Below are 17,377 nucleotides of genomic sequence, written 5' to 3'. Positions count from 1 at the left end.
CTTTGTTGGCATCGCCGTAGCGAGTGAAAAATCCCTGGAGAAGCGACGTAGGTGGGCCATCTATGTCACACGACCTTGTGGGGTGGTCACAACCTGCCCACCGGATTGTGAGCAAACTGACCACTGTGGCAGGTGGCGGTTAAATTAATGATTGGTCGCAAGAGGTTGCTTGGGAAGCGCCACTGCTTTTCAATGGCAAATGCAGCCACCGGTGGGGCTTGTGCAATCCAGGTTTTCCCGAGCAACCTGGATCGCACAAGCCCCACCGGTGGCTGCATTTGCCATTGAAAAGCAGTGGCGCATTGCTTAACTGCTGCACCACTATGTCAGGAGTGGTATGAGGACTCCCAGGGATCAGTGAATGGAAAGATGAGACTGACCAATTCCGCATGTATAGGCATTAACCCATTAATGATATCGCTTCACACCTTTGATGCGGAGCTTAGTGTCCCCTCCAATTTTTTTATGTACTAAAGTGAAATTGAAGGTATTGAAAGGGCTCTATGCATGTTATGGGATGATACATGGCTTTGAGGGTAATCCTATGAAATTGCTCTTCATTTCACCATGTTTAGGCAATGAATAATAGGCAGAAATGCAAACCTGTCCAGAGTTTTCTGCCTAATATTCATTAGCTGCATGAAATCATTTAAAAATGATGTCATGGAGCTATTATCAAATTTTGTGTTCAGGCACCAGGGCCAATTCGTGCTAAGTGTCCCACACTTGTTCTTAGACATGTATTTTTAGCCATGTATTTTTGGCATTTGTTTGTTTGTTTTTTTTTAGGCGTAAACGATGCTTATCTTTAGCCCTAACAGCCTTTATTGAAGACATAATTAATGAAGTAAAATGTCGGTCGACAAAAATTAAAAAGAGTGTTTGAGAAAGGTACAGTTATCGGCAGGCTACAATAAAGTCTTGGGCATTAGTAGAAGTGTAATGTGTTGCACAGTGATGTCTATTGGCTGAAAGCTACATCATGAGCACAGAGTTTAGTTTTAAGTCTTGAGATGGGTTGATGCTTTTTACAAAACATGCCAGTGGGCATCTTCATTATGCAAGTCACTCTGCACTGCTCATTGAAATGGAAAATTTAACTTTGGGCACATTTTCTCCAACTTTTAATGCTGTTTCAGTGTATGAATATTTTTGAAAATTAATTGTAGTTCTGGATAATAGTATCCTGCAAGATGATTGCCTTAGGATTGTTTTAATTGCAGTGGCTATGTACTTACCGAAATAATCAATTCTTGTGTGTTCTGGGTGTGAGGCATTCTGTATTAGATTTTTTTTATTAATTCAGACCCACTGGGATCATTAAAGGAGCACTACGGACTTGTTCTCGTTCGTAGTAAAAGTCTGTTCAGTGGCTCTTGCTCGGTGCATTGATGTTTGTCTGGCAACAAAAGAGGCATTTATTGCTGATAAGTTTGCATTTAAAAACTGTTCTGCCACTCGATTCAAACTCATGATGTCTACACCAAAAAGGACTCCATCATTGTTATTGAGGAGTGAATAATGGTGTAGCCTAGTGGCTGGGTTGTACGATAAAAATGTCAGTGCACCAGTTCACTCTCGAAATCAACTGATTGTGGCAACGCCTGTGTTTCACTTGTTTGCCTTTTCTAGCTGATAACAGCTCCATTTGTCAGTGAAAGTTGGGCCTTTGTCGTTAAAATCCGCTATTCTAGCGAAACAGGACGATTTCAGTTTGTCCTCAGTGTCCCTTTAATATGCACATAAGTAGCAGTGCATTGACATTTTGACATTTTGGAATGTGTCTTTTGGCCTCATACTCAGCAGTATTCATATAGCCTGGGACACTGGAACACCGTATTGTGTGCTAGGTATTCATCAAATCAGTTTCCTGCTCTTCAAGATTAATTTCACCCTGCTGTTCTCAGTATGCCACTTTTTTTTTTTGGTCAGTGTCTGAATAGCTGTAGTCTGAGGTGTTTGGTGTGAAGTGACTTAGCTGCTGTCTGCACCATCTCAAACAATTTCCTGTTCGGGTCGTAGGGAACAAGAAATATCATTGGGATGGTCTTCGATACCAGCAACATAGCCAGTCATGTGTGAAGGTTGACCTTGTGGGTGACCTTGGCCAAACCTAGCATAGCGGCAGCTCATGCAGAAATAAAATAAGTATTGCCACTACTGGGTTTCAAACCCGTGGCAGCGCAAGCAGATCATCTTCGCTGGCCACTGCACGTGAGCACAATACTGTCATCACAGCTGATCATGCCTCACATTAAAGGAGTATAGACATCTAATTTTGATAGCATATTTTCTTCTCTGTAGTGATGCGGAAGACACTACTATGCATGAATCACCACTTGGCATTCGCCTATAACATATAAATAATTTATAATCGAATTTTTCTATCATGCTGTTTCGGTTTCAACAGCCGAACGATGACTGTGACGTCAATGTCTGCCTATAGGTCGCGTGAAGCATTGAAAAACTCCAGTATAATCTTTACTTCTACATTTATTGTCATTCCATCTCTTGAGGCAGGCTGGCTTTAGCATTATAGTGGAATAAAACGACAAAGCAGCGATTATGTCGCAGTTTTTTATGCCTCACGTGACCTACAAGCACACGTTGACATCAGTCATTGTTCAGCTGTTGAAACCAAAACCGAAATGGCATGAGAAAGAAATTCGACTGTAAATTATTTAGCGGTCGTGGGAGAAAACTATGTGGTAATTCATGTATAATTTAAGTTCATAGTTTTCCAACACAACGGCACAAGGCCAAAGAAGGGAAGAAGAAGGACGAGAAGAAAGATGAACACAGGGCTGACTGACAACTGTTTATTTAGCGACACAGCTTAAGTACCCTCAGACCACCACCACATGCACACACCGTGCAGGAAAAAAAAAAGAAACGCATCAAATCTTTATCACAAAAATTGTGAAAGAAACGTCTTTTGTGTGAGGATTCTTAGCAGTAGCAGATTGAAAACCACGCATGAAACGATAGGGGCGCATTATATAAAAAAAAGCTGGCTCACAGTGTGTTAGCTATGCCTCATTTGTATTGTATAACGCAGAAAAGACATTTATTTCATGGTTTTTGTGATAAAGATGTGATGCTTTTCTTTTCTTACTTGCATGGTGTGTGCCTGCACTAATCTGAGGGTGTTTAAGCTATGTTTGTGTCTCATTCCCGTGCGAGAATAAATATGCATTCATTTCTTCTGATATTACATAAAAACGTAAGTTTAATCTCTCTGACCTTTTCTTGTTTGAATAGATGTTGGAGGGATCTAGCCAGAACTTTAGTTTTTACACTAAACTTGTAAGTCATGTGCATCACATTCAAATAGTGCCGGTGGACAACTTTTCATATTGCCTCAGCCGTCATGCCTGTACCAGCATCTGGCTATTGTTGTCCTAGTAGCAGCAGATCTTGGGAATTAACAGCAACATAAGTGAACACTACCCAGCTCACAGATAGTTCATGGCACTCAGACATGTTGGCTTGCTTTGCAGAGAGTAGATAGTTCTAAGATTCTTTTGTTACTGATGCAGATGACCCTCCTACTTTTGTTAATAAGGATTGCGATTCAAGGTATAATCTTCATTGGAGCTTGTACTTTATTTTAATGACATTAAAGCAGATTGTGAAAGTATTGTGAAAGTGCTATACTTCATTTATGAACAAGCATCATTGCATGTATAGTGCCGGCTATTTTTTTTTTTTTTACGCATCTGACTTTTTATCCTAGTTCATGAGCAACTGTGAGGCTTGCTGTGGCTTACAGTTGTTCATAAATTATCATGAAAAGTAGCACTTCATCAGATAGGATAAAAATGAAGAGGACAACACATGTGGTGTCCTCTTCGTTTGGTCTTGTCTGATCGAGCACTGCTTGTCGTCATGATACCCCAACTCACCCAAATGGCTATCCTTATCAAGTTCATAAATTGATTGCCCTTCAGGTTCCCAAGAGATTTTAAAAATACTTGTGATGTGGAAACTTTTTATTTTATTTTTCTTCAACCTGGGCATCCCTGACAATGTTGCTGCCTCAAATTCTACTAGCAATGCCTCTCTGATGTTATTTCAAATGAAAGATTGTATTTTCAAGCTTTATTGATTGTCACATTGTACAGTAGTCTCCTTGAGGTTTTTTTTTTGCAGAATGCCATCATAAAGTATGTGCAGGGCACCTGTTTCATCTAACTATCCGGGTTGCGTGCTGATGTGCACACTGCATACGCTCCATCGAAATGCACAATCTGTGCACATTTTGGTTTTCTTTATTTTGCCCCTACAAAGCCTTGCTGACACATTTTTTGGTTCTTGTTTTTGCAGTTACAGAGATTGTGCATGGCATGCTATTTTCGTCATTCTCGTAAAAGTTTACAGTGTTGTTGCACAATCAAGTGCATGTTGGATTTTTTTTTTAGTAATGTCTGTCCTTTGCTTTGTTTTGCTAACTTAGTCATATTGCCATTATTTCACAACTAAACTTTAGCTGGGTGCAAGTCAAGAAAAAGGCTGCTTTTCTCAGTCAAAGGACCCCCCCCCTTCCAGCCAGTGGCATCGGCCGAATCTCATGAATGCGCTGGCGTGACAATGAAGGGAGTGGTGGGCAAAAGGGGATAGTCCCCTTCCTACGTTGTCACGCTAGCTGGTTCATGAGATTCGGCCGACGCCACTGGCTGGAAGGGGGGGGTCCTTTGACGGAGAAAAGCCGCTTTTTTCTTGACTTGTACTATTTGACTACAGAAAACAACTTTTTGTGATAATCCGTCTGTTTGTTGGGCTTGTTCCTTGCCCTCTGCATGCACTGTCATGAAAGAGTGCCGCACTTGGACTCCTTAACCTCATGTTAAAGTGAGGAAGCCACTGCTCGCTAATAAAATAATATCTCTTTTTGCTCATAAACTATGTTGCCAAAATATTTGTTCGGAATCACTGCGCCACCTGAAATTGCAAGAAAGGTTTCTTCTTTCGTGCTGTTGGCAGCAGAGGCAGTCTGTAGCTATCTCCGAATATGGTTTTCCTTTGAGACAGTGTTTGAGCCAGCGCCCAGTTATTGCGTCAGGTTTACACTGCCCTAAATTGAAAAAGGATGACGTCTGATGAAAAAAATATATACTTTTAATTTCTCTTCATACTTTAATCAAAAAGCCATAGTTTTCCTGTAACTGTAAAATGTACGCACAACACAGGCATGCTTTGTTAGAAGATGGTTAACGTTTTTCAGTGTGCATCTTCTGTGTATTGATGTGAAACATATTGCTTGTGAAAGAGAAATTTAATGTTCTTGAGCATTACACCTTTAGGTATCGCTATTTAAAGTGTATGCTGAATTAATCTTTTTCCTCTACTTTCCCATGTATACTGTGTTGTTCAGCTTTAGCATGAACCATGTGTAGTGTAGGGCTTGAGGGCTTGTATCGTACATGACTCGTTGTTAATGGAATCATGGGCCTTTTTACTCTTGTAATTTTTAGTGTTATGGGTACCTGTTGAGTTTTCCTTATGTTTTATGGTGTCATCAGAAACGACACATTATAAAGAAGCCTTTTTGATCTCGTGATATCACAAGGAGGTTAGGTACAAAAAGACTTTTTACCGGGTTTTCCTTGCGAACTTGAAATTAAATAAGCATAGTATGGGGAGTGTGCAGTATCAACTCCCAAATGTTGCAGTACTGAACTGAAATGTTACAGAAACTCTCCATACTCCTTTCAAATATCTGTGCTGTGCCTTGTATCTGACAAGGAAATTAATCGGTGATAAGTCTTCTTGATATCATTGGTGGGACACTTCCTTGATGGACAGAGATAATTAAGAAGATCATGGAAGTTGCTTTGTTATAAGGCAGGCAGATAATTGCAATATTACCAGAGCTTTGAATTGCTTGATGCATATTTCACGTGCCACTTGCAATGTAACATCGCAACAAAATAATATTTGGTTATACAATCATTGCAAAGGGTTCTGTAAAATGTGCTTGTTTATTTGCAACACTTTCTTTCAGTAAGTGCCTTACTTACCATTATTACTTGTGCCAGAGTGGTGGCGGTTTTTGTGTTAGTTGTGATATGAAACTCAAGATCGTCACATTGTCTGTGTTGGTTCTGTTGGGTGCACAGAAGTCAGGCAAGAGGCAGTGCAGCAGGCTTTGGCTGCCATGCAGAATAAACCAAAACCATCACTTCCAATGCCTTCGAAGAGGACTTCAGTGATGACTACATCACCATCTAGAGAACGCCATCCTTCAGGTGTGTTAACTCTGTAAAAATACTATTTGGAAGCCTTTTGCAGCAGACAGAATAATGATTAGGAAGCATTATCTTCTGGGAACATCAAGAGTTTGCTTTTATTGATACATTGATTAATTACAGCATCGTAGAATTTTAAAGTGATGGGTTGGTGAAGTGTTCATGGTGCAAAACACCTCGCATGTCAGTGGTACATTCATTTTATAATCTGGTTATTTTAAACAGTGAATAGAATCTTTTCAGTGCAGTGTACAGCATATGCTGTGCAAATTGACTTATCGTCCGCTTTTGCACTCATAGTCCCAAAAGTACCCTGTGCCCTCCTGAGCCTCCGCTGTTTGATAGACCATCAGCACTGCTGCATAACCTTTCCTCCAGATCTTTCAGGAGTGCTTCTCTTCCCCTAAAGCTTTGCTCTCGGTAGTGTTTTGCTCACAGCTCATAAAAGAACTGCTTAAAGTGACTCTGAGCATTATAAACTTTTTTAGAATTATGTCAAAGCTGGAACTATTTTAAAAACCCAAAGGCATGCGTAGAATGGCACAGCTCATGTGGCATGGCAGGGAAGTGCTGATGGAATGCATTCAGAATGCATAGGTAATATAGCCTTCTTAGATAGCCATGTTTCAGCTCCTTATAAAGTGTGACTTGTGTTTTGTGCAACAATACTCATGAGAGCTTTTTTGTGCGCTGTTGTGTGGGTGTTTGCTGTGATAAAGAGGACCACTCCGCTCTGGACGGGTTGCCTAAGACTAGCCAGAAATCAGCTTATGTGCTGAAATGAAGAGCACCCGAAGTTTTGCAAATTGTCACATGTGCATTCATGCATGTGTGTGTTTACAAAAGGTGTCTTGTTTCATGCTTGAATGCAAACTTTCTTGATTCCTTAGCCAGTGTAGCATTACCGTGCATCATTAGATTAGGACATGAGGCGACCTTTATGACAGCAGTGAAAAATGGGATCTTTTGTACATTGTGTGTGCATTTCCAAAGGTATGACAGGTGTATCTGCTTGTGCTGGGCTCCTTCATGCAGACAGCTCAAGTGACGACGACAGCGTTTTGAATGAAGGCAGCACACCAGAGCAGGAACGGCTAATGCGGCCACTGCCCACGCCACCCCAGTCCGACACATCGGGAGCCTCATCACCTCGGGAGACACCACCTCGCATTGCCCTGCGCTGCAGCAATGGTCGTGGCTCAGACCGGCCTGCTGTAGACGGTGTTTCTCACTTGGCTGATGTGATGCAGAACCTCACGCCCAGCGAGTACAGTAAGATCATTTTAACTTTTTTTTTTTGTGTTGATTTAAGGCTGCTGCTGCAACCTGGCAGTTCCAAACAGTGTTGAAAATAATAATAATAATAATAATAATAATAATAATAATAATAATAATAATAATAATAATAATAATAATTGGCTTTTGAGGAAAGGAAATGGTGCAGTATCTGTCTCGCATATCTCGGTGAACATCCGAACCGTGCCATAAGGGAAGAGAGGAAGGTGGGAGTGAAAGAAGAAAGGAAGAAAGAGGTATTGTAGCGGAGGGCTCCGGAAAAGTAACTGAAAAAATGCTAAAATTGAATTTTAAAATATACGCAGTTTTTCTTTTTTGCTTCTTAAGATGTGTTTATTGGTCTAAAACTGCCCTAACCCAGAACACAACTCTAAAATGCTCAGTCTAGTAGTGGTAGGGTGGGCCAGTGCTGAGGGTGCTGCTGCCATTACTGTGCCACAGTAAAATCGAATTTCGAAACTGAAATCGGCATACTTTTATCAGCTATTTTCGGTTTAAACCGAAAAGTCCAACCCTTAGTTATGTGTGTAGAGGCATGGACACTTGAGCACAAACCTTAGTCCTCTATTTTGTGTTATTCGGTTTATAGTTTGTGGTTTATCGGGACTTAACATCCCAATGCGACTCATGCTAGGAAGGACACTGTAGTGTAGGGCTGCGGAAATTTCGACCACCAGGGGATCTTTAACGTGCACTGACATCGCGCAGTACATGAGCTTCTAGAATTTTGCCTCCACCGAAATTCGACTGCCGCGTTCGGGATCAAACTCGCATCTTTCCGGTCACCCAGCAAACCTCAAACCTCTCAGAGATGTCTAGCTAGACGTCTCTGAGAGGTTTGTGGTTTGCTGGGCAGCAGCCAAGCGCCGTAACCGCCGAATCACTGTGGCAGCTATTTTGTGTTAGTATTCGTTCTTGCTCTCTGCCATTTGTGATGTGCAGTCATTGGTAACAGCATGTAAGAGTAGTTGTTTCTTTAGTAATAATTGTTAGTGTTACTGTATAAATTCAACTATTTCTAGCTTAATTTTTGTATAACCCTGTGTGGTCTCAAATAAATAATTTAACCTTACTGTTCCACGAACTGTGGGCACAAGAGAGTCATAGCGAGTCAGGACATCTTTGTAACAGAGTTTGTTGCTGTGCTTATTCACATTGAACTATGTACCTTTTGTTAAAGCAGAGTTGTGTACAAGATGCCTGGTGACTGGCTTTAATTTTCTTTTTTTCTTGCAGCAGACTTAAACCCTCAGCCAGATGTTACCAACACTGGCATCAATGCCAATCACACCCCAACGGAGCATGCCAACAGATACAACCAGGCTCACATGTCCTCTGTGAGGGTCACGCAGCACTCGGCGACTGGCCTGGAGTATGGTATGGATGAAAAGTCGCTATTGCTGCTGTATATTTGTTGTTAAATTTAGCTCTTGTTAAATTTAGTATATTTGTTGTTAAATTTGCTGTATATTTGTTGTCAAATCGTCCGGCGTGGAAGACGCAGGGCGGGTGTTGGAGCGGAGCTTGCGTTGCGGAGTGCCAGTTGGATGGTTTCCTATACAGATGACACAGGAGGGTTCTCAGTCATGATCCATGGCTAGGTTGGCCACACCACACCGCAGGCACAATGATTGGGTGGTACCTGGGCAGACATCCGGACGATAGCCTAGCTTGCGACAAAGTTAGGAGGTTCAACCTTGCATCTGAGTGGAACGCAGCGGGTCACACATCCCTGATAAAGGATGTAATAGGGGCTTTAGTGCCATGTAACATGACGAGGACGGATTGGGTGGAGCCCATGCAGTCATTCTGGTCAAAGTCGAGAAGTCTAAAAGTGATTTTGTCTGCTGAATGGTCCAAGGGAATTCCATGGATGACGCCTCTACAGGAATTTATGGGGTCAGCAACATGCGTGGCAATGTCATAGGTAGTGGCGTTAAGCGTGAGGGTTTTAATCTTGTTATAGGCTTCAGTGTGAACAATGTTTGGCGTGCTGATAAGGAGAGTATTATTTACGGAATTAGGTCGAAATTGATCAGTACTTGCTTCAGCAGCAGGGATTTTAGAAGCTTGCAGCATGGCTTGGCAAAGAGCTTGGCGAAGAGCTTGGCACAGTCGAGGCCACCACGAAGACAAATGACAGTCTTGTAGTCACTGGCCGGTAAAGGCAGCAGGCAAGGCATGCTTCGATGATGCACTTGCGAGGCGGTTTGCTTCATTGCCAATGGGATCGTGGCAGATATCTTGAATGTTGAAGAATTTCGTGCACAGCTGTCGTGTACGACGTGCCAGCTACTGTCGGCGGCTTCTGCGGGGGAGATATCCACTCCCTCGACTGGGTACATGTTGAGCATAGTAGGAGGTTGGGCCTGGGACGCCAGGTCTAGCAAGGGCATCGAGGCCGCAGCCTCAATATCCGGCTGGTTGCTCAGGAAGGGTGCACAGATACCTGTTGATGGTCGTCCGGGTTTTTCTTGAGGCCACTCACGATGATCTAGAGTGCAGCTCAAGTGCGTTGAAGGAATTTCGGAGCCGCTAATGAAGAAAATTGGCGGAGCTGATGAGAGGCGTGTCCATTCGCCCCTGCCCCCTAGCGTCCGACCTCCTAGTAGGCACTGCTGCCAGCATTGCTGCCCAAAGTAGTGATGGGAGTTTGGTCGCCATTGGCAACAGTGCTGGTCATGGCCTTGGTAAGGAGGGCTTCTTTCTGAAGTTCTTAGCCATGTGTGCCTGTGCATTAAAAACCTGTAAGGCATAATGTCAACAAAGTCTAGACTGTCTTTCTAGGATGCACCAGCTGCATTAGTTTCAAAGAGACAGTCATCGGTATACCAAATATGATTGCATGTTGTCATTTGTGCTTTTGTTCTTTTGATAGGTACTGGAAAATGGAAAGTTTCAGCCAAGATACAGCAGCTCCTGAACACACTTAAGGTTTGTCAGTGGTATATAGCATGCCTGCAAGCACATGGCCCTTTGTTAAAGCTGCACTAATTTTGCTTACAGAGACCAAAAAGAAGACCACTGCCAGAGTTCTATGTCGACGACGAGGTTGATATGGACTGTAAGAACCTTCCAGAACATTTTATTTGTTTAGCAAGTTGCATGAAGTTTTACTTGTAAAATAGACTGGACATTGATATTTTCACCACCTGCCCTGTTTTGAAGCAGTCATTGAATGATTTTTATCTTGTATCCAGCAAACCCCTCGGATCCCAATGCTCCACAGCCGGAAGGTGCAACAATGACTCCCACCGTCGGAGAAAATCTGGAGGTGCGGTGGCTTTCATACCAAAGCAGAGTGTAAAGATTAACTATTGCATTTCTTATCTATCCAGCAGTGACGCATAGAAACGCAATTAAATGCCCTTGCCCTGTACAAGAAACTTCAACATTGCAACTGCGGTCATGTCATAGATGGAAAATGTCTAGTTATTGCTCACCTTGTGCCTTTCTTTTTGGGCAGGTACCATCGGGACTTCCGCAGTCATTAGAAGCTGCCATCAAGAGGTACGGGTCAGGAACCTTCAAGTTTCCCGCAGCCACTGTGCTGGACACAAGTGGCAAAATTGGGGCGCCTCTACCTTACGGTGAGTGGTGCCACCTGCATTTTTCTAGTGCACTTGAGTTTTGCTGGCCAGCGTTTGGCTAATCCAGCTTGGTCTGCTACTTTAGGCAAGCTTCTCAGCCGGTCCTGGAAGATAGCCTTTAACCTTCTTAACAAGCTGGGCCAGAAAGGTGAAGGTCAAGCACTTAAGCCTGGAGACAGGGTAAGACACTTTAAATTTGTGCTAAGTACGTATCCTCTGTTAAAAAAAAATAAATAAACTGGCTACATGCATTTGTAACAGAGATAGATGTATCAAATATTGTTGAGTAGCGATTGCTTCTTTCATGTTCATGCAGTACATATATCAGTGACTAGATCAGTAGACAGCTGGTCACTTGGCATCCTGAATTTTGAAGCATCATGTGCAGAGCATTTTTGCAGCTTTTGTTTGCACACATACGATGTGCTACTCTCTGTAGTATGTAGTAGAGACGGTGAACCTGTCATGGGACCTGAAGAGAGTGTGTGAGTGAGAGAGAGAGCACATTTAGCTGGTCTCATTGAATTGAAAATCTCAATAAATGGCTGAATAAGAAAAAAAGATGTCTGAATCATAGGGGTCAAAAGTTGTTGGCAACATCAGATTTTTGGTTGCATTGAAGACACCCCAAAAGTTCTCTGGAGCCAAAGGTAATCAATTGAGCCAGAGGTAATTAGGCTTTGGCAGGAGGCTTTGGCAGGGCTCTTGAAGTATTTTATGAATGCTGCTGCGGTGACTCGGTGGTTATAGTGCTTGGCTGCTGACCTGAAAGACTCTGGTTCAGCCCCGTCTGCGATGGTCACGTTTCGATAGAGGCGAAATGCTAGAGGACCGTGTACTATACGATGTCAATGCATGTTAAAAAACCCCAGGTGGTTGAAATTATCTGGAATCCTCCAGTACAGTATTCCTCATAGCCTGAGTCACTTTGGGATGTTAAGCGCCATAAACCATGAAACTAAGCCGTGAAGTATTACAAGTTTGGCTGTCATATGTCCGTTCTAATATATGAGCGTGCAAAGATATGCAGCAGTTTTTGTGCTCTTTGAACTTCTTGAGTATGATTATTTCGTCACTGATTACAGATGCTTGTCCTTGCTTTCAGGTGGCCCTTGTGTACCCCAATAATGACCCTGTTGCCTTCATGTGTTCCTTTTATGGCTGCCTTATGGCAGGTATAGTTCCCGTTCCTATTGAGGTCCCTTTGACGAGGAGGGTAAGTCCATATTTTATTGCTGTTGTAACATCCAGCAGTGCTGTAGACTGGGCTTATGCCATATTGAAGGCTTTGCACTTCGTGAATTCACTAAATATGTTGTCAGATTTGATTGTTTGACACATCATGGTACTGGAGGCCAATTTTTTTCTCCAATATTTGTACTATGCTGCAGCTGATGGCCCTTGAGAGCACATCACAAAGTTTTTTTTTGAATATCATCATCAGCTGTACTACACCCACTGCAGGACTAAGACCTCTCTCATATCTCTCCAAGAAACCCTGCCCTATATGCCAGCTGCGGTCACCCTATATCCACCACAAACTTCTTAATTTCATCCACCCACCTAACTTTCTTCCACCCCCTGCTACGCTTGCCTTCCCTTCGAATCCAGTCTCTTACTCTTAAGGACCAGCGGTTATCCTGCCTTCGCATTACATGCCCTGCCCAAGCCCATTTCTTCCTCTTGATTTCGACTAGGATGTCATTAACCATATTTGATCGCTGACCCACTCTACCCTCTTCCTGTCTCTTAACGTTACACCTATCATTTTTCTTTCCATAGCTCACTGTGCTGACCTTAACTTCCTTCATATTCACTGCTTTTTTAAGGTAAAATAAGATAAAAAGAGGATAGCGGGACATGAAATTCGAAAAATAAAAATACAGGATGCATCACTGTTTTATAACAGCATTCATGCCATCAATGCAAAATGCATGCCTGCGGTGCAAACTATGGGAGGGCTTCTAAAGGAAAAGATTTCAGCACTGCTTTATAAGCCATTTATTAGTAATTATTTTAATTTACGTAGTGTTGTGGTTGGTTGTGGGTTTTTAAATGAGTTTAATTTCTCGGATTCTACCCATTGGTTTCATTTTATTGCCAACGTTCCATGCTGTTGAGAATGAGGAAGAGGTAAAGATTGAATACATGATCTATGATCTATGTTAGTGCTAGTGCCAGAATTTGTACACAGGTCAACATGGTGCAGCTGCAACATGCAGACTTATGCTATTGATAAGAGCTTATGTTTGGCTTTTTAGGCAGTGTGTATTAGATTCGAGGCCATGTGCAGTGCAGCATCCATCATCATGCTCATTTTTCTTCATGTTATTGCACGCCAGCATGAAAGAGCTGGAACCTAGGGAGGACTGTTCTTTTAATGCAGCATTATGTAGCAATGCATATGAAGGAATTAAATTTTAAATTCACATCAAATTGCACTAACACAAATGAAAGACACAGGAGAGGTGGTTGACAGGACTGGTGATGCCTGCATCAGTGATACATCAGTTTGTTTGTATAATTTGGAAAGAAAATTTCTGTAGCGTTTGGCATGACATGCACACTGGCTTGACTTGTATCGCTCGTTTTCAGGACATGTTTTTTTCTATCATTGCCTGTGTAAGCTTTTACTTTCAAGACAGTAAAATCAGTTGCAAGTTTACGCCAGTCCCGTCGACCTTATCTCGCGTGTCTGTCATTAATATTAGTGCAATTTGTTGTAAATTTAAAACCATGAACCAGCTTGCCCAGCAAAAAGTTCTTCTAACATACAAAGGAAGACTGACACTGACAGTTTATGAATTTTTTTTTTTCCTGTCCTCTCCTGTTGTTTGCGACGAGTGACTGCCATAAATTTTTTTCGATGTTGAGGAACTTTTTTCCACTCTAAAATTGCATTCAGCATTAATTTTATGAGTTCAAATATGATAGCGTGCACATTCATGCCATTGCATTTCAACCCATTAGCTAGGTGCAGCAAGTCTTGAATCAAATGCACAGTGTTTCAGGTGCAAGCTTTCGTATCTTTATGTCAGCACGTCATGTAGCCGCAGTGAAAAATGGAAGAAGAATATGGTCATGACAGAAAGGTATATCTTGCTGCAGCATAGCTCACAAACTGCCAAGAGGCAGAGTAGGAAGAGGCACTTCAGGTGCTATGCAATTGGAACACTCACTTTTGCAACTTGCCCCTTTGTCTTCAATTCCTACAGGATGCTGGCTCCCAACAGATTGGCTTTCTGCTTGGAAGCTGTGGCGTCAGCTATGCACTCACTTCTGAAGTTTGCTACAAGGGGCTGCCCAAGACGGCCACTGGTGAAATTCACACCTTCAAGGGTAAGCAGCATTAATGTCATTGGCAGTGTTGGCAGAGAGTGCCTTTTTCTTGAAAACTGATGTGTGGTCTTATCTTTACATTCTGTTTCTGTTTACTTGGGGGAAATTGTTGCAGACCATAGTACCTGTGAACATAAAAGTCCTATTCTCATGCAAACTGAGGATGCTAACTGGGAAACCTGAGTGATGCTGGTGGGAATGCAGTTGTATGCTTGAGTCTGATATCAGGCAAGCATAGATGTGCACAGTGTACTTTTGTTTTTGAATAGGGTGGCCGAAACTGCATTGGTTTGTGACGGAGCACCTGAGCAAGCCTCCCAAAGACTGGAGCCCACCTACGAGGCTCACAGATGAAACCGCTGCCTACATTGAGGTATGGCATTTGCAAAAGGCCTCATCACTTAATCATATAAAGCCTATTAGCAAACTCACAATTTAGAGGAACATCTTGTGAACATCTTGTGACATTGCCGTAAATTGTGAGCATTTCAGCCTTGTGGGTAGGTTATACCATCACCTTTAACAGTTATCAGGGTCCCTGTTTTAGAAAAAAAAAATAAATTTATCAAAGCACTCTTGTGAAATGCCTGTGGTCGTTCATGTTTTCTAGTAGCAGTTTCTTCTTTTTTGTTACGTCGTGTTTGCAGTACACCGTTGACAGAGATGGAGCTATGAAGGGAGTGGCTGTGTCCAGGTCTGCGCTAGTCAACCACAGCCGAGCCCTAACAGCTGCCTGCAACTATACAGAAGGTGACTAACCTTTACACTGTTGTGTAATGCATTACAAACTTCTGCTTGATTTTTTTTTTTTTATTATGTGTACTTGTGTGTGTTTGTGGGCATGCATGCATTCCATCTGCTTTTATATGTGTGTGTGCATGTATGCGGCTACATCATTAATCATAGCAAATTTTTTGTGTGGCATATGCAGCGCAGGTCTATTTGTGACAATTTCTGTAGAGCTAGAGAATGTAGAGCTAGAAGTTTTATAACTAGTGTTTGCTAGTATATATAGACTGATCTTGAAAAGGCTGCTGGAGTAATCGTGAAGTGGCTACACCTCTCTTCAGCTATCTGAGCAGGGTGCAGTATCACCTGAGTGTGGCTCTTAAAAAGGCGTAGTCATATGACTATTTTCATGAACCCCCGATTAGTACTTGTGCTGAGGGAACTCACTAGCACTAAGCCACTTCATATAAGTTAAGATGTGAAGAACATGTCCTTCTTTTTTTTTTTTGGCCATGATATACAACAGTATGTCAAGCTTGGACACTGAAAGTAACTTCATCCAATTATTGTTCTCAGTAAAAGTTGATTCTCTGGCTCTTTCTGGCTCTGTTGACATTTGTCCGGCGCTATAAGATGCATTTATCACCAAGAAAGGATTTAAGAATCTTCCCACTTAGTCACTTCAAACTTGTGACATGATGGTGATGGTGGCTATTGCCTTTGGAACACAACACCCACTACACAGTCGTTAGTCCAGCCACGTTTCGTAGTGGCAACGGCGTCGACCAGGTTGTCCGTTTCCTCCGGTGTCCTGAACCCAAGTGCTACTACAGCGACGAAATACGGGCTGCTGTAAAAATACCCGGACATGCCGCAACTGCATGCTACACTGTCTCGTCTGCAGGGTCACAGAGTGCACAGGTCTTTGCAACACCATCAGTGAAGCATGCTCTCCATGTTCACGAGCACAGAACACCACACCTCGCCTCTGCGAGGAAAGTACTCCTCCTCGAGTTCTCATATGTACTGCCATTCTCTGCTGATTTCGGTCTTCGCCCTGCAGTAGACTGCTGGGGAGTACTTCTTCTTGCATGCCTCTTGCCATTTTCTTGTCTCGGCACTCTGCACTCACTCATGAACCTCCACCCTCGGCCCCACAGCTGCTGCCGAGGCTGGCCCAAGGCTAGGTGACAATTTTCGAACTCCAAATAAATTCAACATATCATCAATTCTTGTGCCATTCTTGCACCGATAGGGATGGGTTGCTATCTTTCCGAAGTGAATAACGTAGTGTAGCCTCTGGAATCTGCACCAAAAATTCGGTCTTGACACATGCATTTTACTTGCTAACTCTGCTGGTTATGGCAACACTTGTATTTTGTTCACTGGCCTTTCCTAGCTTATAGAAGCTCCGTTTTTGGTGAGAGTGGTCTCTGTGTCATTAGAATGCGGTACCCTATCAAAACAGGCAAACTTCTATTTGTCCTCTGCGTCCATTTAATGCTTAACAATGCTTATAAAGTGGGAATTCTGAGCTTTATTTAGTGGCAGTTGGTGCCTTACATTAGCATTGCACAGTTCATCCAGGTGCTGCAAATGCTCCGAGGGCAGTTTTTTGAGCTGCATAAGGTTAATCAGTGGCTCAATTGGTAAAGACACATTTTTATCAGCGATTGCAGTTGGAGTTGAACCACTACCATGACTGTTCCCGTCATTTGTCTCTGCTGTCATTGCCGCCATTACGTTTAAATTTTGAACTTTGTTCAAAGCAGCTTTTTTTGGTGACCTCAGGATTTCAATGCTGGAAGCAATCGTGAAGTAAAATGAGCGTTGTTAAGAGATGCCAGCAGCTCAATAGTGCAGAATACTGTTAGCTTCTGTTGATTCCTCTCGGATTCCACCTGCTGTTCCTTTCTTTTTTTGTGAATTACCATGTGAATGCATGTAATGGCTGCATTCATGTAGTAGCTGTACCTCTCACTTTGTAAAGAAAATTTTTAAAATATATATTTTTCTAAATTACCTGTGCGTAAGCGGCACCAATTACTTCAAGATTGGCAACACCATCTACTGTGTGGCGTGAGAATTCCAGAACATTTTTTTTTTTTTTTTTGCGGTTACTGACAGCAGGTGTCACGCAAAAGTTGTCCACAGCACAATTCTCAACAACGGGAA

General features: G+C 42.5%; 1 protein-coding gene across 7 annotated transcripts in view; it reads left to right on the top strand.

The window, feature by feature from the left end:
• Window positions 1–17,377, top strand: part of DIP2 (disco-interacting protein 2) — a 191,275-nt gene that overhangs the window by 109,916 nt on the left and 63,982 nt on the right. For 5 of the 7 annotated variants that reach the window (XM_089578587.1, XM_089578589.1, XM_089578586.1 and 2 more), the window contains 12 exons: window positions 6,120–6,248; window positions 7,284–7,520; window positions 8,781–8,921; window positions 10,423–10,478; window positions 10,551–10,608; window positions 10,745–10,818; window positions 11,011–11,134; window positions 11,220–11,314; window positions 12,240–12,350; window positions 14,350–14,473; window positions 14,743–14,846; window positions 15,121–15,223. In XM_089578587.1, the coding sequence (XP_089434713.1) occupies window positions 6,120–6,248; window positions 7,284–7,520; window positions 8,781–8,921; window positions 10,423–10,478; window positions 10,551–10,608; window positions 10,745–10,818; window positions 11,011–11,134; window positions 11,220–11,314; window positions 12,240–12,350; window positions 14,350–14,473; window positions 14,743–14,846; window positions 15,121–15,223 (1,356 nt within the window). The remainder of the gene's footprint in view (window positions 1–6,119; window positions 6,249–7,283; window positions 7,521–8,780; window positions 8,922–10,422; window positions 10,479–10,550; window positions 10,609–10,744; window positions 10,819–11,010; window positions 11,135–11,219; window positions 11,315–12,239; window positions 12,351–14,349; window positions 14,474–14,742; window positions 14,847–15,120; window positions 15,224–17,377) is intronic. The other 2 variants (XM_089578592.1, XM_089578585.1) reach the window with 1 other exon arrangement.

This window comes from Amblyomma mixtum, chromosome 3 (genome assembly GCF_055824585.1).
Source record: "Amblyomma mixtum isolate Tamu chromosome 3, ASM5582458v1, whole genome shotgun sequence".
Taxonomy (NCBI): domain Eukaryota; kingdom Metazoa; phylum Arthropoda; class Arachnida; order Ixodida; family Ixodidae; genus Amblyomma; species Amblyomma mixtum.
The sequence above is the reverse complement of the archived record's forward strand: the minus strand, read 5'-3'. Positions and strand labels throughout refer to the sequence as shown.